The sequence below is a fragment of the Coregonus lavaretus genome (genome assembly GCF_964263955.1).
Source record: "Coregonus lavaretus genome assembly, chromosome: 33".
Lineage (NCBI taxonomy): Eukaryota > Metazoa > Chordata > Actinopteri > Salmoniformes > Salmonidae > Coregonus > Coregonus lavaretus.
The window spans coordinates 36466291-36489730 of NC_140020.1; the positions used below are offsets into that span (position 1 = coordinate 36466291).

The following is a 23440-nucleotide window of genomic DNA, read 5'->3' on the forward strand; positions in this document are numbered from 1 at the left end:
ATTTCGGGACACCCATCCAGTAGAGGTTAAAATAAAGACAGTTCACAGAATTGTCCATTTAAAGAAATGTAGCCAACTTATTCATTTCTACATTTAGCTAACATTAGATAGTTAATCCAGAGATTCTTACCTTTGCCTCGATTCGGCAGTCTCGTCCAGATCATCACGGTATTTGTAGTTCTTTATGATAGCCACATAAGCAGCTAATTAGCATTGTATTTTTGGGGGGTAAATACAGACGAATATATTGATAAAAGTCACCTTGTCTTAGAGAGAGTTACAAGGTTATCAAAACGTCATGCCAGGGTAAGCCTACACGGAACAGAGCCCTTATTTTAAGTGTTTCTAAAATCCCATATGAGAAAAATTAATGGTGGAAAAACAATTTGAACCATTTCCCTGCTTCTTCTTCTTCTTCTTTGGTGGGGTTTATCGGCGGTTGGCATCCAACGTTATGATGCATTACTGCCACCTACTGTACTGGAGTGTGGGCCAGAGACAGGGGGAAACTAAATCCTACCTGCCAGCCCCGTTGCTCTTAAAAAAGATAACAAAGTATTTGAGACTATATCTAATGATGTTCTACTCAATATACTCTTTAAACTAATTTCCTGTATCCCCTTCTCCCTCATACTAGATCTCATTCTCTCTCTTTCCCTCTGATACTGCCCTCACTGTAGCAAAACATGCTACATGGTCTATGTTTCCTGGCAATAATCAAACTTTCCTGTTGGATAATTTTCTATCACATTTAATGTCTCATTCAACTGGCTGTGTCCCACCCTTAATCTTGTAAAAATAGCCTCCTCTCTTCTGTCCTTTCCTGCTGTCCTTCCCTTCCCAACTTTCCTCTGTACTTGAAATAAATGCCTTCCCTTATTATCTTTATTCCACTACTCTTTCCATCTCTGCACCATCACTGTATATATCAGGCTTTTTCACTCTGCCTTGCTCATTGAAACTACAACATCAACATCCCCACTACTAAGTGCTTATTTAGCCAGTTCATCTACTGCCTCGTTCCCCTCCACCCCAACATGGGCTGGTACCCAAGTAAATCTTATCTGTATACCCATCTGTCTAATCCTGCCATGGGTTTGTAGCACCTCATAAAGCAGGTATTGTCTGCTACGTGAGCTAAAGGACTGGAGTCTCATTAACACTGCACATGAATCAGAGCAAATAACTACTCTGTCTGATTTAAACCATTTCCCTGTTTGACCGCTAGGTTTTATGGGTATTACGACTCATAACGTGGTACTCTATTTAGCCTTTTTTGCAGCTGTTCTGTGAATATTTATTTGCTTACTCTAACAGATTGTTGCGTTAATTTAATCTAATTGTGTAACGTTTGTGTGTATGAGAGAGCGAGATAGAGAAAAATGCAGAGAAATGACTTGCTTGTTTCTGAAGATGATTAAATACATAGATCATTCTTTGTTCTGCCTTATGAGAGCCACTGCTGATTACTCAGTCTGCTCTACACCTACCACATGTACAGTAAATGTATATGTTTACTTGGATGCTACGGTCCATCATCAAGTTCACACTCACAGTCCACCTTTCAACTGACTGTCATGTAACATGTATTGCTGTGAATAGACATCAAGGATAAAACCATTGTAATTATTTTACAAAGACTTTAATAAATGCTCTAGATATTTTTTGCATTATTATATTTAAGTTACTGTCTGGCATTTTGTTAATTAAGTAATGCAAACTCAAAGGAATACAAAAACACATTCTTTCACAAAAGTAGTGCACTGGGCCTTTAATAGTCCTGTATTAGCGGACCGATATTGAAGAAAATCACAGCACCCCCACTCCCAAACTACTTCCCACAGCTATGGGCATTTCAAACATCAATATACAAATCACCTGAATCTTACAAGTGAGTTTACATGATTCGTCTTGTTGCCTTGATTGTTTTGTTTTAAAACACCGAAATAAAATCTACGTTAAATACTTGTCTTGGCTCTAGGAGGAGGATGTCTCAGTGCAGTACCTTCATTCAACAGTGCTCATGTCAGTGGGGTTCCACAAAAGGGATGTTACTGGCATGCCAACCCATAACTCTAATCCTAACATTAACCCTAATCTTAACCAAACTTCTAAACTTAACCTAACTATAACCAATTATGTAGTTCAACATGTGTTTGCAGGTCAGTCATGTCCCTTTAGTTTTCCTCCATGTCAGTGCTCTGGGTTCAGCTTTTAGCTCTATAGAATCTCTAGGAGTAATGGGAATGTTCGGTATTCAAACTTCACTGGCAGCCTAGTCTATGCACTAACAGTTGGACATCTCACTTGCTAGGAGGCACCCTAGCTTAATAGATTCTAACATCTACCAAATGCTGATTGAGTAACAACTAAGTAGCAGCAGCACTGAACTCTCTGAACTGCACACACACACAGCACAGTCCACAGCTCCAAACATAATAATTTGTTGGGCGCATATATTTGTCCTGTTTCATGTACAAATGTCCACATGTACAAGTGTATATTGGAAATTAGGTTTTTGCATATCCCAACTCAGCCATTATCAACGGCGACCCTGGAGCAATTAGGGTTAAGTGCCTTGTTTAAGGGCACATTGACACTTTTTCTACCTTCGGGGATTCGAACTAGTGACATTTCGGTTACTGACCCAATGATATAACCGCTAGGCTACCTGCACATACTGTAAATAGTGATATGTTTTTTCCAACTTCAGACGTTTCCTCAAACTTAAAATAACATACAGATTACTATAAAGAATTACAAATAAATAGTTTACATTATTTTGTGATTTAGGGGATTCACAAGGTATAGGTCCATTTATCTTGTAGATGGGTGTTGAGGAACAATTTTCATATAGAGGTTGTTTAGGCCATGTAGCCCAGGGATGCTTTTGTTATTCAATGGGTTTGGTAGGGGTTAGAGACTCTAAAATGAGTGAATGTCATCTTTGTGTAGCAGAGGAAGAAAGTCCTGAGAGGAGTAGCGAACATTCATACACATGAAAAAGTATTTCTGGTCCATTAGTGTAGCGCAGCATGGGGTGGAAGGAGCGGGAAAAGTTGTTGGCATGGTGACAGCTGTTGTCCTCCTCTGTCGTGGGCACCAGGCAGGCTAAGCCAAACAGGAGCAGAAGGAGGAGCTGGAGGGGCAGGGCTGCTCTCAGGACCTTCAAGATAAAGGACTGTGCCCTCGGAGGGCACGAGGAGGAGGACGAGGAAGAGCGGGCCAGGGGGGAGTCAGAACGGGAGGAAGCACAGCCACCGCTACCCAGAGACCTGGTCAGACTGCAGGGAGAAAGAGAACGGGGTTAGACAAACCAGAAATAACAGAGGATAGGGTTTTAAACACAGGGACATAAACACGCACACACCAGTAAAGAGGTAAGATACAGACAAAAGGGTTAATATCGTAAGATACAACACACCCGAGTAAACACACCAATCACACACACAAGGTTACTCACACACTACAGTGAAAAGGTTACACACACTCACAGCAGCAATTTGTACCCACCAGTGAAGGCTGATGAGGGGAGGATGGCTCATAATAATGGCTGGAACTGAGCGAATGGAATTTTACATTTACATTTTAGTCATTTAGCAGACGCTCTTATCCAGAGCAACTTACAGTTAGTGAATACCTATTTTTTTATATATACTGGCCCCCCGTGGGAATCGAACCCACAACTATCAACATCCCTGCCGGCCATTCCCTCCCCTACCCTGGACGACGAACCAGGATCTCTAGTGGCACAGTTAGCACTGCGATGCAGTGCCTTAGACCACTGCGCCACTCAGGAGTACATGGAAACAATGTGTTTGATGTATTTGATACCATTCCACTAATTCCGCTCCAGCCATTACCACGAGCCCGTCCTCCCCAATTAAAGTGCCACTAACCTCCTGTGCTACCCACATTATTCTGACAGCTCTCCTATACACAGGGACCATTCTCACTGAAAGAGAAAACCCTGCTCTTAGAGCTGACTGTGTGAGAGTTCAATGTCAAGTCTCATTCTGAGCAGAGCTCGCTGTGCCAAAAACCCCTCCAGAGACTCCCAGAGAGGGAGCCAAGAGGAGAGGTGGAACTCAGTGTTCCTCCACCCATCGTCATCCTCACAAAGCTCCCTGGTGGTCTGGGGGAGGAAGCTGCAAGCAGTCTGTCTGCAGCCCCTCCACGCCTTCACTCCCTAGCCTTTCACACGTCTCTATCTCTCATTAAATTGTTAAAATTAATGGTGAGAATATTGTGATGTATTAAATGTGGTGTGTGTGTGTGTATATCCTTGCCCGCGTGTTCTACCTCAGCAGGCGTACCTCAGGAGGTCCACAGTTTGGGGCAGCAGAGAACCCCTGAACTCCATGGCAACCTTGTATACATTGCTAGATTTCAATTTACGGAGCCAATTAGTGAGTAAGAGGGAGCTAGTGGAGCCAGGGCATGCTCATACAATGGAGCCTACCAGCCCCAGCAGAGCCTCATTACCTTTGCTCGACCACTTATCCGTAAACTAATTAGGGCCAGGGTTCAACCCAGCCTAAATGTCATTAAATGGATCAAAAACCACGGAGAGAAGACTCAAAATAAAAGAGAGAACGGGACAGAGGTGGGTGGGTTATTAGTAAGGAAATTAGAGAAGGATGAGGGAAAAAAGACAGAGAGAAATTAGAGTAAGCGGGAGGAAGAGATTGAGAAAATGTATTACAGGAGATAGCTAGTTTGCCATGAAGAGAAAGGGAGAGGAATAGAGGGATAGTAAGTAAAAAAAGAAAAAAAAAGAAGGCAAAGTGAGTCAGCAGAGGGTGATGAAACAGAAACATTAGGATCATTCCATCTAGTGGATGAGAAATAAACTACAGGGATTAGTGGTTCCTTAGATAGGTGAGCAGCACCTGGCAGCATCGATCAGACAGCAGTGCATAGTAGCAGAGAGCAATAAAACAACAGAAAATGTTCCACTTTCATTTAAAGGAAGAAAGGAATCCCCTGAACTAGTTGATTCCCAAATCAGTTTTGGCTACGTCGCTTCTAGAAGGAAGGAGGATCATGGAACTCATATGGGCCAATGTTGGGGAAGTTTGGAGGGGTAAAGAGGACGCATCATTTCTCAACAGATGAGAGAGGCAGAAGAGGCCATAAGGATCTGGTTTAGGTTCGGTTTCCTATCCAGTTTCTTAACTGTGTCATTATGAGTTAGACAACTAAAAGGCATTGGACCAGTAACTAGGGGCATAGAGTATAATTTATTTGATTGATTGACTGATTGGTTTAAGAATTTGTAGAGGTCAAAGGTATGCGGTCATGGTTCCATCATCCTCCCATAGTTCTAGAGTCCAGGAGAGAGGTACCTGTGATGCGGGCAACTATCAGGGGGTCCTGGGTGGGCATGATTACTTTTGCCCAGGGGCTGAACCACACAATGAGCAGGACGTGGGGTAAAAGAAAAAAAGAATTGTTCAGTCCGGAACAAATAAAAACCAATCTTCAGATGAGAGATAAAAACAAACCAACAAATAACAGAAAAGGCAGTAACATCAATAGAACTTTAACAACTAAAGAGCAGCAAAATCTGTGACAGTGATAGAAGTCTCAGAACCAAGAAATCTGTATTTTCACATTGGATTTCATAAGGAATTACAATATTACACAATTTATTGATATGTTCATCAAACATTCATTTCCATCTATAGGTGGGTAGAAAATACATTAAATGTTACCATCCTATTAGTTTGAAATGTTTAATTGTTGCCAACGATTAGTAATGCTTCATGAATGTATTAATAAATTATGATGAGGTTATAGTGCTGTTATGGTGGCCTGTAATGACTAGAAGCATTAACGTTTATAATTATTTGCAATTACACTACTTGCTGACACTGCAATTGTTCTCTATAAAACAGCAGTTAGTGAAAAGCCAGCATTTCTTGTGAATTGTTGGCTATGCAGGTCTCCATAGTGTAGGTAGCAAAAACCATCTCAAAGAACAACAGCTTGAAGGGGCAACATACTCTACCGGTCAAAGGTTTTGGAACACATGCTCATTCAAGGGTATTTCTTTATTTTTACTATTTTCTACATTGTAGAATAATAGTGAAGATATCAAATCTATGAAATAACACATATGGAATCATGTAGTAACCCAAAAAGTGTTAAACAAATCAAAATATATTTTATATTTGAGATTCTTCAAATAGCCACCCTTTGCCTTGATGACAGCTTTGCACACTCTTGGCATTCTCTCAACCAGCTTCACCTGGAATGCTTTTCCAACAGTCTTGAAGGAGTTCCCAAATATGCTGAGCACTTGTTGGCTGCTTTTTCTTCACTCTGCGGTCTGACTCATCCCAAACCATCTCAATTTGGTTGAGGTCGGGGGATTGTGGAGGCCAGGTCATCTGATGCAGCACTCCATCACTCTCCTTCTTGGTAAAATAGCCCTTACACAGCCTGGAGGTGTGTTGGGTCATTGTTCTGTTGAAAAACAAATGATAGTCCCACTAAGCCCAACCCAGATGGGATGGCGTATCGCTGTAGAATGCTGTGGTAGCCATGCTGGTTAAGTGTTCCTTGAATTCTAAATAATTCACAGACAGTGTCACTAGCAAAGCACCCCCACATCATAACACCTCCTCCTCCATGCTTTACGGTGGGAAATACACATGCGGAGATCATCTGTTCACCCACACCGCGTCTCACAAAGACACGGCGGTTGGAACCAAAAATCTCAAATTTGGACTCCAGACCAAAGGACATATTTCCACCGGTCTAATGTCCATTGCTCGTGTTTCTTGGCCCAAGCAAGTCTCTTCTTCTTATTGTTGTCCTTTAGTAGTGGTTCATATGCAGCAATTCGACCATGAAGGCCTGATTCACACACTTGAAGAAAGTTTTTGCGACTTCACTTGAAGAAACTTTCAAATTTCTTGAAATGTTCCGTATTGACTGACCTTCATGTCTTGAAGTGATGATGGACTGTCGTTTCTCTTTGCTTATTTGAGCTGTTCTTGCCATAATATGGAATTGGTCTTTTACCAAATAGGGCTATATTCTGTAACCCCCCCCCCCCCCCATTCCAGGTTGCTACCTCATGAAGCTGGTTGAGAGAATGCCAAGAATGTGTAAAGCTGTCATCAAGGCAAAGGGTAGCTATTTGAAGAATCTGAAATATAAAATATATTTAGATTTGTCCAAAAAAAATGGTTACTACGTGATTCCATATGTGTTATTTCATAGTTTTGATGTCTTCACTATTATTCTACAATGTAGAAACTAGTAAAAATAAAGAAAAACCCATGATGGTGTTCTAAAACGATGTATATTTCTTAGTGGTGGATGTGTTAGCAGGGCAGCTATAAAGCAATCTACAAACAAAGGGTATAACTTCAATGAATTTACTTAATTGCCTGAACTAAAACAGAAAGGGCTGGTGGGTAGCTGCGGTGTAAAGGCTGGAACTGAGAGTTGTTCTGTGGGATCAGCATGCGTTGGGAGAGAGAAAGAGGGTGACATTTTGGATGAAGGATAACATTTGGGAGATCACTCTATAATTTGGTCAGGGTGACTTGCTATTTCTATAACCAGTAAACCCCACACCAATGACGTTCTATACAAACACAGCCCCCATTACATAAATCTACAGTGAATAATAGGTCCTAGATAAGTAAACAGGGAGAGACATTACCGATCGCCGGCGACTCGTCACAGTTTCCTCGGAGACGGGGCTGGTGGATCCAGAGGTGTCAGATTTGTCCACAGGAGACAAAGGCAGGGAGTCCTACTAAGAGGTAATGTGGACAAAGAGAAATAGTCAGTCTGAAGAATAGTTTCTCTCTTTCTCTTGATGCTCACTCGGACGGACACACAGGGTGCATTTCCCTGTTTCATTACCTGCTTCTAACTAGTAACCTGGAGATCCTCAAGTGATTGTCATAATTGTTGCACTAAAAAGCCCACATCATAAATGTACTGTATGTGATATGTCTGCAGGCCTTATGTGTATTTTTCTCTGACCTGTTGTGTGTCCATGGTGCCCAGTCTCCTCTCCAGGCCCTCCAGGTCAGCACTGACCTCCCAGAGGAGCAGCCACAGCCTGTTCCCGATCACATGCACCTTCTCCTGGGCCTCCAGACAATTGCTGGCATGGGTCTGGTTCTGGGTCTGCTCTGAAGCCTGGGGCAGGATTTGGGTCTGGGTGTGCACCAGCAGCTGGGCTGAGAGCTCATGGAGGGAAGCAGCCTTCTTCTGGGAGTCCAGCAGCTCACACTTGATTTGCTGGAGGTGAATGGGGGGAGGAGGTGAGAGGGGTAGCTTTTAATTAAATTTATTTTGGGCTAGGCTATAACCCTTTAGGATATTGGTATTTTGCGAGGATAAACATATTTGGAGTGTTGCCTACATTTTGAGTGCTATTTAGATATGAAGTTCAATCAAATCATGTCCCTTTACATCATGATGTCCCTTTCATACATCACAGTTCTATGATTCTCTATGTTTTGAAGTGGAAAGTAACGTGAGTGTTCTGTTGTGAGCACGTAGTGTATCACAGTCGAGCCTGGGGGGGGCAGACTGTGGCTCAGCTCATAGAACTCCTGGAGAGAGAGAGAAAGGGAGGTGAAATGACAAATGTTATGTTTTTCTCTAACATAGATGTAACAAACACATTATGCGTGTGGTGTACACATACAGACAGAATTACACAGGTTCATTTTATTGGATGAATGTCCACAATGTGTGTATGACTGTAAACGTTTACATGCTTGTTGTACCTGACACTGCACCAGGGCCCTCTGTAGCTCTGCCCTCCAGTCCTCTTGTGATGAGGCCAGCCAATCCCAGCGTGAGTTAATCTCCTTCAGCCCGCCCCTCAGCTCACACGCCTCCTCTGAGTCAGCTGAGTTGGGCTCTGATTGGAGGAAGTCAGCGCTTCTGAGGTTAATTGACAGGACCTGGGACTTGCAACAGTCCATGGCCTTTCTGCAACACAAAATAGTACCGGTAATCTATTTAATGCTGGTGTAGATTCATGGGCTATTACATTTTTTTGAAAAGATGCCGCCAACTGAGAAGGTCGACATCTTACGAGCTCCAACCCGACTTTGCTATTTAGTTACTTTTTTTGTGTTTATATTTTCTTCTTTTGTACAGAAAGTTCATATGACCGGCAAGCACTTTTGGACATCAGATCGACAGCTACTAACCTCGATTTCAACTTCAAATCTGACTTCAACTCCGACTCAGCTGTTCCCTTGTTTACACCAGACCCTACTCCCAGTGGTGTAAAGTACTTAAGTAAAAATACTTTAAAGTACTATTTATATTTTTGACTACTTTTACTTTTACTCCACTACATTCCTGAAGAAAATAATGTACTTTCTACTCCATACAATTTCCCTGACACCCAAAAGTAGTCATTATATTTTGAATGCTTAGCAGGACAGGAAAATTGTTGAATTCACACACATCAAGAGAACATCCCTGGTCATCCCTACTGCCTTTATCTGGCAGACTCACTAAACACAAATGCTTTCGTTTGTAAATTATGTCTGAGTGTTGGAGTGTGCCCCTGGCTGTCCCTAAATAAAAAAATCAAGAAGATTGTGCAGTCTGGTTTGCTTAATCTAAGGAATGTAAAATGATTTATACTTTTACTTTTGATACTTAAGTATATTTAAAACCAAATACTTTTAGACTTTTACTGAAGTAGTATTTTACTGGGTGACATTCACTTTTACTTGAGTAATTTTCTATTAAGGTATCTTTACTTTTACTCAAGTATGACAATTGGGTACTTTTTCCACCACTGGCTACTCCTTTGTTTGGGCATAAGATGGTTGAGCTCTTGTTTGAGAGTCTCCTATCAAAGAGACTTGAAAAGCTGCAATATTCAATGCTTTCCAGAAACTTGGCTGACTGAATCTATGGATATACAACTCAGTGGGTTCTCCATGCAGCGCTTCGATTGGACGGTGGCTTCGGGCAAGTCCAAAGGGGGAGTGGTGGAAATCTCTAGCTTTTGCTCACTTGACATAGAATACCTCATGGTAAGCTGCAGACATTTTTATCTGCCAAGAAAGTTCTAATCTGTAATTATCACTGCTGTCTACTAAGGGTGTGACGTTTAAACGTTTAAACAAAAATTGGATCGATAACGTTTAGAAAAAATCACCTAACCGGAAAAACTACATTTAAATTACAGTGCAGTTATCACAAAACTACCACTAACAGGTACCGAACATCATCATAAAGGGACAAATTAAAATTAAACAAATACCTAACGCAACAATGCTGTAATGTTAGTAGGAGGAGATATGCATCTTTCTAATTATTTGCCATGGATATAAAGTTGAAGTGACAGCAGCGAAGTCCTGTATGGCAATACTTTGAGAAGTTAAATAAGGAGGTAGTGAAATTAAAACTTTACGAGGTAGAATTGAGCTACAGTGGCAGTACAGGTGCAATGCTGAAAGTGAGAAACCGTGAGACCCAACCCGTTCCTTGCAGCAGTGTGGATAAGGGAAGTAGTGAGAAAATCACAGCGTTGATTACAGAAATGATTGCAGTTGATATGCAGCCATTGTCAATGGTAGATGCTGTCGGCTTCAATGCCCTACTGGCATATCTAGAACCAGACTACAAGATGTAATGTCGAAAAACCGTGACGGCCCAGATCGAGAAATTGTACAATGATTGAAGTACAAAAGCGTGAGCTCTAAAATACCATACGTGGTGTTAACAACAGATTGTTGGACATCTATGAACACGTTGTCATACATCACTACAACGAGCCATCACATTGATGAAAAGTGGGATATGAAGTCCCATGTACTGACAACTGAGAACATGGAGGAGAGGCACACAGCAGAGAACCTAAAACAGCATTAACTAACATCGTTGCTGAGTGGGTGGGGGACAGCAGTAAATGTAAGCGCTGTCTGGTAGGTATTCAGGACTTCGGTAGATTGAACTGCATTGCCCCCTAGCGGTCATATGCAGGACCATATCTGAATTGTGAATTCACACCATTTTATGAATTTACCTTATCGTTTAATAGTTTAAATAATAAGAAAATGTTTATATTTGTCACATCCCTACCATCTAAATCCCATCAGAAGCCAACACCACTTTGGCACTCAACTAATTGTATGGGGCCGTAAACAAACAAGAAACCGCACACCCAGATGCGTCGTTTCTTGTGGGCGGAGACTTTAACGCATGGAGACTAAAATCCATTCTACCTGATTTCTACCAACACGCCTCCTGCAGCACAAGGTAGCCTGGGAGTCCTACTGGAGAGAAGGAAACTAATTGAGACGCTGGGCGACCCATCCTCCATTAACGTGCATATTACTCGCCAATGTTCAATTAATAGTGAATAAACTTGAAAAACTCAGAGCGAAGATCTCCTTCAGAGGGACATCAGATTCTGTAACATTTTCTGTTTTTCTGTGACTTTCCTTCGACATCCAAACGGATTATATACAACCAGCGGGTTTTACAGTTCATCGAGCAGATAGGAAGCAGGGACTCTCTGGCAAGAACAAAGGCAGTGGTGTCTGCTTCATGACCAATAACAAGTGGTGCGATGGAGGAAACGTACAGGAACTTGCGAGCTTCTGCTCTCTTCCGACTTGGAATATTTGCTCATGAAATGTCACCCTTTTACCTTCTGAGAGAGTTTTCAGGATTACATCCCACCCCAAGCCGACACCAAAAATGCTCTCAAAGATCTTCATTGGACCCTGAACAAACTGGAGACAGCATACCCAGAGGCAGCATTCATAGTCGCGGGGAACTTTAACAAAAGTAATTTGAGGTCCGTGCTCCCAAATTATTATCAACACATTGACTGTCCAACTCGGGGAAATTCCACTCTTGACCACTGGACATGGCTTTTTGACAAGGGTATAAGGCCCTCTCCAGTCCTCCTTTCGGCAAGTCTGACCACAACTCCTTTTTGCTCCTCACTACCTACAAAGACTCAAGAGGGAAGTTCCAGTGGTCAGGTCTGTACAACGCTGGTCCGACCAATTAGAATCCATGCTCCGGGACGCCTCTGAGGATAACATCAACGAACACGCCGACTCAGTCACCGGATTCATAAAAAAATGCATAGATGATGTGATACCGATGGTGTCTTTCAAAACCTACCCAAATCAAAAACATGGATTGATGACAGCCTTGTCGGGAAACTGGAGGATAGAGATGCTGCTTATAAACATGGCAAGGTGACCGGGGACAATTGTATGATTAAACAGTACAAATATGACCTACACAGATCGATCAAGATGGCGAGACACAAGTATAGGGACAAAATGGTGGAGCAATTCAGCGGGTCAGACACGAGGCGTATGTGGCAGGGGCTTCTAACGATCACATATTACAAAAAGAAAGCCAGTCACGTCGCAGACACCAACACCGCCCTACTGGATGAGCTAAACAACTTTTTCTCATGCTTTGAGCATAACAACTGTAGGAGGAGACCCCTTGAGGACAACAAGGTCTACATACTTATGGTCTCCACTGAGGACATATGTAAGTCATTCAAGCGTGTTAACCTTCGCAAGGATGCCGGCCCAGATGGCAGTACTTGTGTCATGCACAAAGTAGATGTCCTAACCGACTTGCCAAAAACTATAGTTTGTTAACAAGAAATTTGTGGAGTGGTTGAAAAACGAATTTTAATTACTCCAACCTAAGTGTATGTAAACTTCTGACTTCAACTGTAACTAAGTAACTAATCTAATCTAATTTATAAACAAGGATCGCTAAAACTCTGGACCACTTTTATTCTACCCATAGAAATGCATACAAGGGCCCTCCCGAGTGGCGCAGATGTCTAAGGCACAGCATCGCAGTGCTTTTATTTTTTTATTTAACGAGGCAAGTCAGTTAAGAACAAATACTTATTTACAAAGACGGCATACAAAAAGGCAAAAGGCCTCCTGCGGGGACGGGGGCTGGGATTAAAATAAAAACATAGGACAAAACACACATCACGACAAGAGAGACACCACAACACTACATAAAAAGAGACCTAAGACAACAACATAGCATGGCAGCAACATATGACAACAACGCATGGCAGCAACACCACATGACAACAACATGGTAGCAACACAACATGGCAACAGCACAACATGGTAGCAGCACAAAACATGGTATAAACATTATTGGGCACAGACAACAGCACAAAGGCAAGAAGGTAAAGATAACAATACATCACGCCAAGCAGCCACAAATATCAGTAAGAGTGTCCATGATAGAGGCGTCACTAGAGGCATCACTACAGACCCGGATTCGATCCCAGGCTGTGTCACAGCTGGCCGCGACCGGGAGACCCATGAGGCGGTGCACAATTGGCCAAGCATCGTCCAGGTTAGAGGAGGGTTTGGCCGGCCGGGATGTTCTTGTCCCATCGCGCTCTAGTGACTTCAGTCGCCAGTTGTACGGTGTGCCCTCCGACACATTGGTGTGGCTGGCTTCCGGGTTAAGCGAGCAGTGTGTCAAGAAGCAGTGCGGCTTGGCAGGGTCGTGTTTCAGAGGACGCATGGCTCTCGACCTTCACCTCTCCCGAGTGTGTACGGGAGTTGCAGTGATGTAACTGTAAATACCAATTGGATATCATGAAATTGGGGAGAAAAACACACTACCAGTCAAACGTTAGGACACACCTACTCATTCAAGGGTTATTCTTTATTTGTACACTTTTTTGCATTTTAGAATAATATTGAAGACATCAAAACTATGAAATAACACACATGGAATCATGTAGTATCCAAAAAAGTGTTAAACAAATGAAATTATATTTTATATTTGAGATTCCTCAAATAGCCACCCTTTGCCTTGATGACAGCTTTGCACGCTCTTGGCATTCTCTCAACCAGCTTCATGAGGTAGTCACCTGGAATGCATTTCAATTAACAGGTGTGCCTTCTAAAAAATTAATTTGTGAAATATATTTCCATCTTAATACGTTTGAGACAATCAGTTGTGTTGTGACAAGGTAGGGGGGGAGTATACAGAAGATTGCCCTATTTGGTAAAAGACCAAGTCCATATTATGGCAAGAACAGCTCAAATAAGCAAAGAGAAATGACAGTCCATTATTACTTTAAGACATGAAGGTCAGTCAATACAGAACATTTCAAAAACTTTGAACGTTTCTTCAAGTGCAGTCGCAAAAACCATCAAGCGCTACGATGAAACTGGCTCTCATGAGGACCGCCACAGGAATGGAAGACCCAGAGTTACCTCTGCTGCAGAGGATAAGTTCATTAGAGTTACCAGCCTCAGAAATTGCAGCCCAAATAAATGCTTCACAGAGTTCAAGTAACAGACACATCTCAACATCAACTGTTCAGAGGGGACTGTGTGAATCAGGCCTTCATGGTCAATTTAGCTGCAAAGAAACCACTACTAAATGACACCAATAAGAAGAAGTGACTTGCTTGGGCCAAGAAACACGAGCAATGGACATTAGACCTGTGGAAATGTGTCCTTTGGTCTGGAGTCCAAATTTGAGATTTTTGGTTCCAACCACCGTGTCTTTGTGAGACACGGTGTAGGTGAATGGATGATCACTGCATGTGTAGTTCCCACCGTAAAGGATGGAGGAGGAGGTGATATGGTGTGGGGGTGTTTTGCTGGTGAAACTGTCTTTGATTTATTTAGAATTCAAGGCACACTTAACCAGCATGGCTACCACAGCATTCTGCAGCGATACCCCATCCCATCTGGTTTGGGCTTAGAGGGACTATCATTTGTTTTTCAACAGGACGATGATCCAACACACCTCCAGGCTGTGTAAGGGCAATTTGACTGGGAAGGAGGGTGATGGAGTACTGCATCAGATGACCTGGCCTCCACAATCCCCTGATCTCAACCCAATTGAGATGGTCTGGGATGAGTCGGACAGCAGAGTGAAGAAAAAACAGCCAACAAGTGCTCAGCATATGTGGGAACTCCTTTAAGAGCGTTGGAAAAGCATTCCAGGTGAAGCTGGTTGAGAGAATGCCAAGAATGTGCGAAGCTGTCATCAAGGCAAAGGGTGGCTACTTTGAAGATTCTCTAATATCAAATATATTTTTATATAACCTTTTGGGTTACTACATGATTCCATATGTGTTATTTCATAGTTTTGATGTCTTCACTATTATTCTACAATGTAGAAAATAGTAAAAATAAAGAAAAACCCTTGAATGAGTTGGTGTGTCCAAACTTTTGAATGGTACTGTATATATAGATAAAAATAAAAGAAATGCATACAAGGCCCTCCCTAGCCCTCCTTTAGGCAAATCAGATTACGACTCTATCCTACTGCTTCCTGTTTACAAACAAAACCTCAAACAGAAAGTACCAGTGACACACTCATAATGGAAGTGGTCCGATGAAGCAGACGCAAGGCTACAAGACTGTTTTGCTGGTACAGACTGGGATATTTTTGATATATTTTTATAATTTTATATTTTTATGTTTTTCTGTGATTCATCCAATAACATTGAGGAGTTTACCACGTCAGTCACGGGCTTCATCAATAAGTGCATCGCCTTCGTCGTCCTCACAGTGACCATACAAACGTATCCTGCTCACACCAAAAACCATCCAAACCAAAAATCATGGATGACAGGCAGTATCGGCACTGGGCTAAAGGCTATAGCTAACGCTTACAAGAAACGGGACACCGACAAGAAATCCTGCTACGACCTCCAAGGAGCCATCAAACATGAAAAAGGACACTATAGGACGAAGGTGTAATCCTATTGTTCCGACGCTCGTTGGATGTGGCAATTTTCAATCGTCCCAGTCTGTAATCCCAACATGTTTCAAGATGACCACTATTGTCCCTGTAAGAAGGTAAACTGCCTAAATGACTATCGTCCCGTAGCACTCACATCTGTAATCATACACATCAACACCATCATCCTAGACACCCTGGACCCACTCCAATTTACATACCACCCCAACAGAACCAATAGATGACACAATCTTAAATGCATTTCACACTGCTCTCTTCCACCTGGACAAGAGGGGAAATCACTATGTGAGAATGCTGTTCATAGACTACAGCCAACACCATAGTCCCCTCCAAGCTCGTCACCAAGCTCGGGACCATGGGACTAAACACCTCCCTCTGCATCTGGATCCTGGACTTCCTGATGGGCCGGCCCCAGGTCGTGAGTGTAGGCAACAACACCTCCGCCACGCTGACCCTCAACACGGGGGCGCCTCAGGGGTATGTGGTTAGTCCCCTTCTGTACTTCCTGTTCAGCCATGACTGCGTGGACACGCAGGACTCCAACACCATCATCAAGTTTGCTGATGACACGACGATGACAGGCCTGATCACCGACAGCGATGAGACAGCCTACAGGAGGGCAGTGTGGTGCCAGGACAACAACCTTTCCCTCAACGTCAGTCAGACCAAGGAGCTTATAGTGGACTACAGGAAATGGGGGGGATGTAGTGGAGCGGGTCGAGAGCTTCAAGTTCCTTGTTGTCCACATCACTAAGGACTTAAAATGGTCCACACATATCCGCACAGTCGTGAAGATGGCACGACTGCACCTCTTCCCCCTCAGGAGGCTGAAAAGATTTGGCATGGGCCCTCAGATCCTCAAAATGTTCTACAGCTACACCATCGAGGGCATCCTGATTGGCTGCATCACCGCTTGGTATGGTAACTGCACGGCCCTCGACCGCATAGCGTTACAGAGGGTGGTGCGGACGGACGGCCCAGTACATCACTGGGGCCGAGCTCCCTGCCATCCAGGACCTCTATATGAGGCGGTGTCAGAGGAAGGCCCGAAAAATTGTCAAAGACTTCAGCCCCAAACTGTTCACTTTGCTACTGTCCGGCAAATGGTACAGGAGCATCGGCTCTCGGACCAAAAGGCTCCGAGACAGCATCTACCCCCAAGCCATGCTAAAAAGTTAATCAAATGATTACCCGGACTAGCTGCATTGACCCTATCTTGCACTGACCCTATGCCCACTCACAAGACTATACCCAATCACTCACACATACACACAGACACGCACACATAACACACACACATGCATACCAACGCCACACACACACATAGTCCTATCTACGCATTGTTCATGAGTTGGCATGCACTTACTCACCCTAGTCACTTTATCCCTACTCATGTGTACATATCTACCTCAAATACCTTGTACCCCTGCACATTGATATGGTACTGGTAATTCCTGTATATAGCCTCATTCTTGTGTATTTTAGGCCTCTTGTGTTATTACTATTTTTTGTATTACTTTTAACTCTGCATTTCACAGTAAAGTCTACACCTGTTGTATTCGGTGCATGTGACAAATACAATTTGATTTGATTTAAATGCTATAAAAACCCTAAGTAAACAAAACACTTGGGGGGGAGAACTTCTTGCAGTGTATCCTTGTATTATTTTTGTCTTGTCTGTGAGTTTGTATGACAGTGAATTCCCCTTGGGGATAAAAAAATACTAATCCATAAAGTATTAATCTCTCCATCTCCAGCAGCAGTCTGTAGTAGTAGTTTACTAACCTGACAACACAGCAGCAGCCGTCCTGAGGTACTCCTCCTCCAGCTTCTGTCCTCGACCCCTCTCTGGCCCCAGACTTCGCCCCCCAGCACTCTCCAGCCCTCGGCTCAGGTCGTAGTCGTGGTCCCACTCCAGGGGGATAGAGTCCATGCTGGCTGGGGTGTCCCGGCCCGAACGGTCCACCCGTAGGGGGAGTACAGAGCCCAAGGTGGGGCAGCTGAAGGGGTGTGGAAGAGAGGAGTCACCCCACTGCAAGTCAGAGAGGTCAGACGACTCATCCATGTCCAGTTCTCGGTCAGAGTAGTCTAGCTCGTCTTCGGCAAGCTGAAGGGAGGGAGAGGGAGGGGGAGTGAGTGTGTGTGTTTGTATGGTATGTGCTAGGTGTGTGTACAAGGTTATGCCAGTTATGTCATATTGGCAAATGGCCCATATCGTTTAAGTCACAGACAGATGCGGTACTCCATGCAACCCAATACCACCTGACACCTGGTTCTACCCTGTCGGACACACACCAACTGGCAGTTGGTGTGTGTGTGTGTATTCTGTACACAAAAGGCATTACTCACAGGCAGGCGTGTGAGCTTCTTGTAGTATCTGTCGACAGCAGCATCCAGCGGCTCACCCTTCTCTATCAGTGCCTCCCCCTGCCTGAACACCAGCTCAATCTTCCCTGTGTTCAGAAAGATCTTGTCACGATCGTCTAAAGGAGCGGACCAATGCGCAGCGTTGCGAGTGAACATGATTTTAATAAAGAAGCACGTAACTACAAAACAAAAGACGAATCGTGAAGTCCAAACAAACAATGACTGACACGAAAACACTGGAAACAGGAAACAAAAACCCACAAACCACAAGGTGAAAACTGACAGTTTAAATATGGCTCCCAATCAGAGATAACGAGCCGACAGCTGACACTCGTTACCTCCGATTGGGAGTCATCGACGACAACATACAACATAGAAATACAACCACCAGACCTGCAGACATAGAAATACACCCAACAGACTACCAACATAGAAAAACACCCAAATCCCCAACAAAACAACATACACTCTAGCTCACAATACCAAGTCCTAGAGCCAGAGTGTCACAGTACCCCCACCTAAAGGTGCGAACTCCGGGGCGCACCAACCCACAGTCTAGGGGAGGGTCTGGGTGGGCGTCTGTCCACGGTGGCGGTTCTGCCCCTGGTCGTGGTTCCCACCCCACCTTAGTCACCAGCTTCCCTAGCCTCCTCCACATTACCCCCCCCAACTAAACCCCACTGGGTTAAGGGGCGGCACCGGACTAAGGGGCAGCACCGGACTAAGGGGCAGTACCGGACTAAGGGGCAGTACCGGACTAAGGGGCAGTACCAGGCTAAGGGGCAGCACCGGACTAAGGGGCAGCACCGGACTAAGGGGCAGCACCAGGATAAGGGACAGCACCAGGATAAGGGACAGCACCAGGATACGGAGCAACACCGAGCTAAGGGGCAGCACCGGACTAAATGGCGGATCCTGGCTGGCTGGCTCTGGCGGATCCTGGCTGGCTGGCGGATCCCGGCTGGACGGCTCTGGCGGATCCCGGCTGGACGGCTCTGGCGGATCCCGGCTGGACGGCTCTGGCGGATCCCGGCTGGACGGCTCTGGCGGATCCCGGCTGGACGGCTCTGGCGGATCCCGGCTGGACGGCTCTGGCGGATCCCGGCTGGACGGCTCTGGCGGATCCCGGCTGGACGGCTCTGGCGGATCCCGGATGGACGGCTCTGGCGGATCCTGGCTGGACGGCTCATGGCTGGCTGACGGATCTGGCTGCTCATGGCTGGCTGACGGATCTGGCTGCTCATGGCTGGCTGACGGATCTGGCTGCTCATGGCTGGCTGACGGATCTGGCTGCTCATGGCTGGCTGACGGATCTGGCTGCTCATGGCTGGCTGACGGATCTGGCTGCTCATGGCTGGCTGACGGATCTGGCTGCTCATGGCTGGCTGACGGATCTGGCTGCTCATGGCTGGCTGAAGGCTCTGGCTGATCCTGTCTGGCGGAAGGCTCTGGCTGATCCTGTCTGGCAGAAGGCTCTGGCTGATCCTGTCTGGCAGAAGGCTCTGGCTGATCCTGTCTGGCGGAAGGCTCTGGCTGATCCTGTCTGGCGGAAGGCTCTGGCTGATCCTGTCTGGCGGAAGGCTCTAGCGGCTCCGGTCTGGCGGACGGCTCTGAAGGCTCATGGCAGACGGGCGGCTTATGCAGCGCTTGGCAGACGGACAGTTCAGACGGCGTTGGGCAGACAGGAAGTTCAGGCGCCGTTGGGCAGACGGGCAGTTCAGGCGCCGTTGGGCAGACGGCCAGTTCAGGCGCCGTTGGGCAGATGGCAGACTCTGGCCATCTGAGGCGCACCATAGGCCTGATGCGTGGTACCGGAACTGGAGGTACCGGGCTGAGGACACGCATCTCAGGGCTAGTGCGGGGAGAAACAACAGGACGCACAGGACTCTGGGGACACACAGGAGGCTTAGTACGTGGCGCAGGGACAGGCCGGGCTGGGCTGACGACGCACACCGTAGGCTTCCTACGTGGCACAGGAACAGGCCGGGCTGGGCTGGCGACGCACACCGTAGGCATCCTACGTGGCGCAGGGACAGGCCGGGCTGGGCTGACGACGCACACCGTAGGCATCCTACGTGGCGCAGGGACAGGCCGGGCTGGGCTGGCGACGCGCACCGTACACTTGGTGCGTATGGCAGGGACAGGCCGAACCGGGCTGGCGACGCGCACCGTACACTTAGTGCGAGGGGCCGGAACAGGCCGGGCTGGGCTGGCGACGCGCACCGTACACTTGGTGCGGGTGGCAGGATCAGGTCGAACCGGGCTGGCGACGCGCACCGTACACTTAGTGCGAGGGACCGGAACAGGCCGTACCGTACGGGGAACACACACTACTGGCTGCACCTCGGGACTAGGAACGGGCCGGACCGAACTGGTTACACACCCCAGTACCTCACGCCGTGCCTCAACACTTTCCTTCCCTGCTTTACCCAGTAGCCCCCTTGACCTGGTAGCCCACTGAATCCGTCCCTTCTCTGCCTCCGTCAGCCCCCTTAACCTGGCAGCCCTCTGACTCTGCCTTGTGGCAGCCTCCTGCTGCTCCGTCGCCCAAGCCATGTGCCCCCCCCAAAAAATTTCTTGGGGTTGCCTCTCGTCCTTCCGACGATGATGGCCCTGCTGATGCCGTTGCTACTCTCGCCGTCGCCTCTCCACCGTCTCGTTCCATGGTCGGCGATCCATACCATCTAGGATCTCCTCCCAAGTCCAGGACCCTTTACCGTCCAACAGTTCCTCCCATGTCCAGACCCTTTGCTCCTGGACGCGCTGCTTGGTCCTTTGATGGTGGGTTTTTCTGTCACGATCGTCTAAAGGAGCGGACCAATGCGCAGCGTTGCGAGTGAACATGATTTTAATAAAGAAGCACGTAACTACAAAACAAAAGACGAATCGTGAAGTCCAAACAAACAATGACTGACACGAAAACACTGGAAACAGGAAACAAAAACCCACAAACCACAAGGTGAAAACTGACAGTTTAAATATGGCTCCCAATCAGAGATAACGAGCCGACAGCTGACACTCGTTACCTCCGATTGGGAGTCATCGACGACAACATACAACATAGAAATACAACCACCAGACCTGCAGACATAGAAATACACCCAACAGACTACCAACATAGAAAAACACCCAAATCCCCAACAAAACAACATACACTCTAGCTCACAATACCAAGTCCTAGAGCCAGAGTGTCACAGTACCCCCACCTAAAGGTGCGAACTCCGGGGCGCACCAACCCACAGTCTAGGGGAGGGTCTGGGTGGGCGTCTGTCCACGGTGGCGGTTCTGCCCCTGGTCGTGGTTCCCACCCCACCTTAGTCACCAGCTTCCCTAGCCTCCTCCACATTACCCCCCCCCAACTAAACCCCACTGGGTTAAGGGGCGGCACCGGACTAAGGGGCAGCACCGGACTAAGGGGCAGTACCGGACTAAGGGGCAGTACCGGACTAAGGGGCAGTACCAGGCTAAGGGGCAGCACCGGACTAAGGGGCAGCACCGGACTAAGGGGCAGCACCAGGATAAGGGACAGCACCAGGATAAGGGACAGCACCAGGATACGGAGCAACACCGAGCTAAGGGGCAGCACCGGACTAAATGGCGGATCCTGGCTGGCTGGCTCTGGCGGATCCTGGCTGGCTGGCGGATCCCGGCTGGACGGCTCTGGCGGATCCCGGCTGGACGGCTCTGGCGGATCCCGGCTGGACGGCTCTGGCGGATCCCGGCTGGACGGCTCTGGCGGATCCCGGCTGGACGGCTCTGGCGGATCCCGGCTGGACGGCTCTGGCGGATCCCGGCTGGACGGCTCTGGCGGATCCCGGCTGGACGGCTCTGGCGGATCCCGGATGGACGGCTCTGGCGGATCCTGGCTGGACGGCTCATGGCTGGCTGACGGATCTGGCTGCTCATGGCTGGCTGACGGATCTGGCTGCTCATGGCTGGCTGACGGATCTGGCTGCTCATGGCTGGCTGACGGATCTGGCTGCTCATGGCTGGCTGACGGATCTGGCTGCTCATGGCTGGCTGACGGATCTGGCTGCTCATGGCTGGCTGACGGATCTGGCTGCTCATGGCTGGCTGACGGATCTGGCTGCTCATGGCTGGCTGAAGGCTCTGGCTGATCCTGTCTGGCGGAAGGCTCTGGCTGATCCTGTCTGGCAGAAGGCTCTGGCTGATCCTGTCTGGCAGAAGGCTCTGGCTGATCCTGTCTGGCGGAAGGCTCTGGCTGATCCTGTCTGGCGGAAGGCTCTGGCTGATCCTGTCTGGCGGAAGGCTCTAGCGGCTCCGGTCTGGCGGACGGCTCTGAAGGCTCATGGCAGACGGGCGGCTTATGCAGCGCTTGGCAGACGGACAGTTCAGACGGCGTTGGGCAGACAGGAAGTTCAGGCGCCGTTGGGCAGACGGGCAGTTCAGGCGCCGTTGGGCAGACGGCCAGTTCAGGCGCCGTTGGGCAGATGGCAGACTCTGGCCATCTGAGGCGCACCATAGGCCTGATGCGTGGTACCGGAACTGGAGGTACCGGGCTGAGGACACGCATCTCAGGGCTAGTGCGGGGAGAAACAACAGGACGCACAGGACTCTGGGGACACACAGGAGGCTTAGTACGTGGCGCAGGGACAGGCCGGGCTGGGCTGACGACGCACACCGTAGGCTTCCTACGTGGCACAGGAACAGGCCGGGCTGGGCTGGCGACGCACACCGTAGGCATCCTACGTGGCGCAGGGACAGGCCGGGCTGGGCTGACGACGCACACCGTAGGCATCCTACGTGGCGCAGGGACAGGCCGGGCTGGGCTGGCGACGCGCACCGTACACTTGGTGCGTATGGCAGGGACAGGCCGAACCGGGCTGGCGACGCGCACCGTACACTTAGTGCGAGGGGCCGGAACAGGCCGGGCTGGGCTGGCGACGCGCACCGTACACTTGGTGCGGGTGGCAGGATCAGGTCGAACCGGGCTGGCGACGCGCACCGTACACTTAGTGCGAGGGACCGGAACAGGCCGTACCGTACGGGGAACACACACTACTGGCTGCACCTCGGGACTAGGAACGGGCCGGACCGAACTGGTTACACACCCCAGTACCTCACGCCGTGCCTCAACACTTTCCTTCCCTGCTTTACCCAGTAGCCCCCTTGACCTGGTAGCCCACTGAATCCGTCCCTTCTCTGCCTCCGTCAGCCCCCTTAACCTGGCAGCCCTCTGACTCTGCCTTGTGGCAGCCTCCTGCTGCTCCGTCGCCCAAGCCATGTGCCCCCCCCAAAAAATTTCTTGGGGTTGCCTCTCGTCCTTCCGACGATGATGGCCCTGCTGATGCCGTTGCTA

The 23440-nt window shown here is 47.4% G+C and overlaps 1 protein-coding gene across 1 annotated transcript in view; it reads right to left on the minus strand.

Moving 5' to 3' along the window:
* Positions 1–2941: 2941 nt before the first annotated feature.
* Positions 2942–23440, minus strand: part of LOC311108422 (nesprin-1-like) — a gene marked incomplete at both ends in the record, with an annotated part of 28412 nt that continues 7913 nt past the window's right edge. The window contains 9 exons of the mRNA XM_084151045.1: positions 2942–3284; positions 4317–4382; positions 5349–5407; positions 7682–7774; positions 8011–8271; positions 8544–8588; positions 8766–8902; positions 17539–17860; positions 18103–18236. Of these exons, the coding sequence (XP_084007171.1) occupies positions 2942–3284; positions 4317–4382; positions 5349–5407; positions 7682–7774; positions 8011–8271; positions 8544–8588; positions 8766–8902; positions 17539–17860; positions 18103–18236 (1460 nt within the window). The remainder of the gene's footprint in view (positions 3285–4316; positions 4383–5348; positions 5408–7681; positions 7775–8010; positions 8272–8543; positions 8589–8765; positions 8903–17538; positions 17861–18102; positions 18237–23440) is intronic.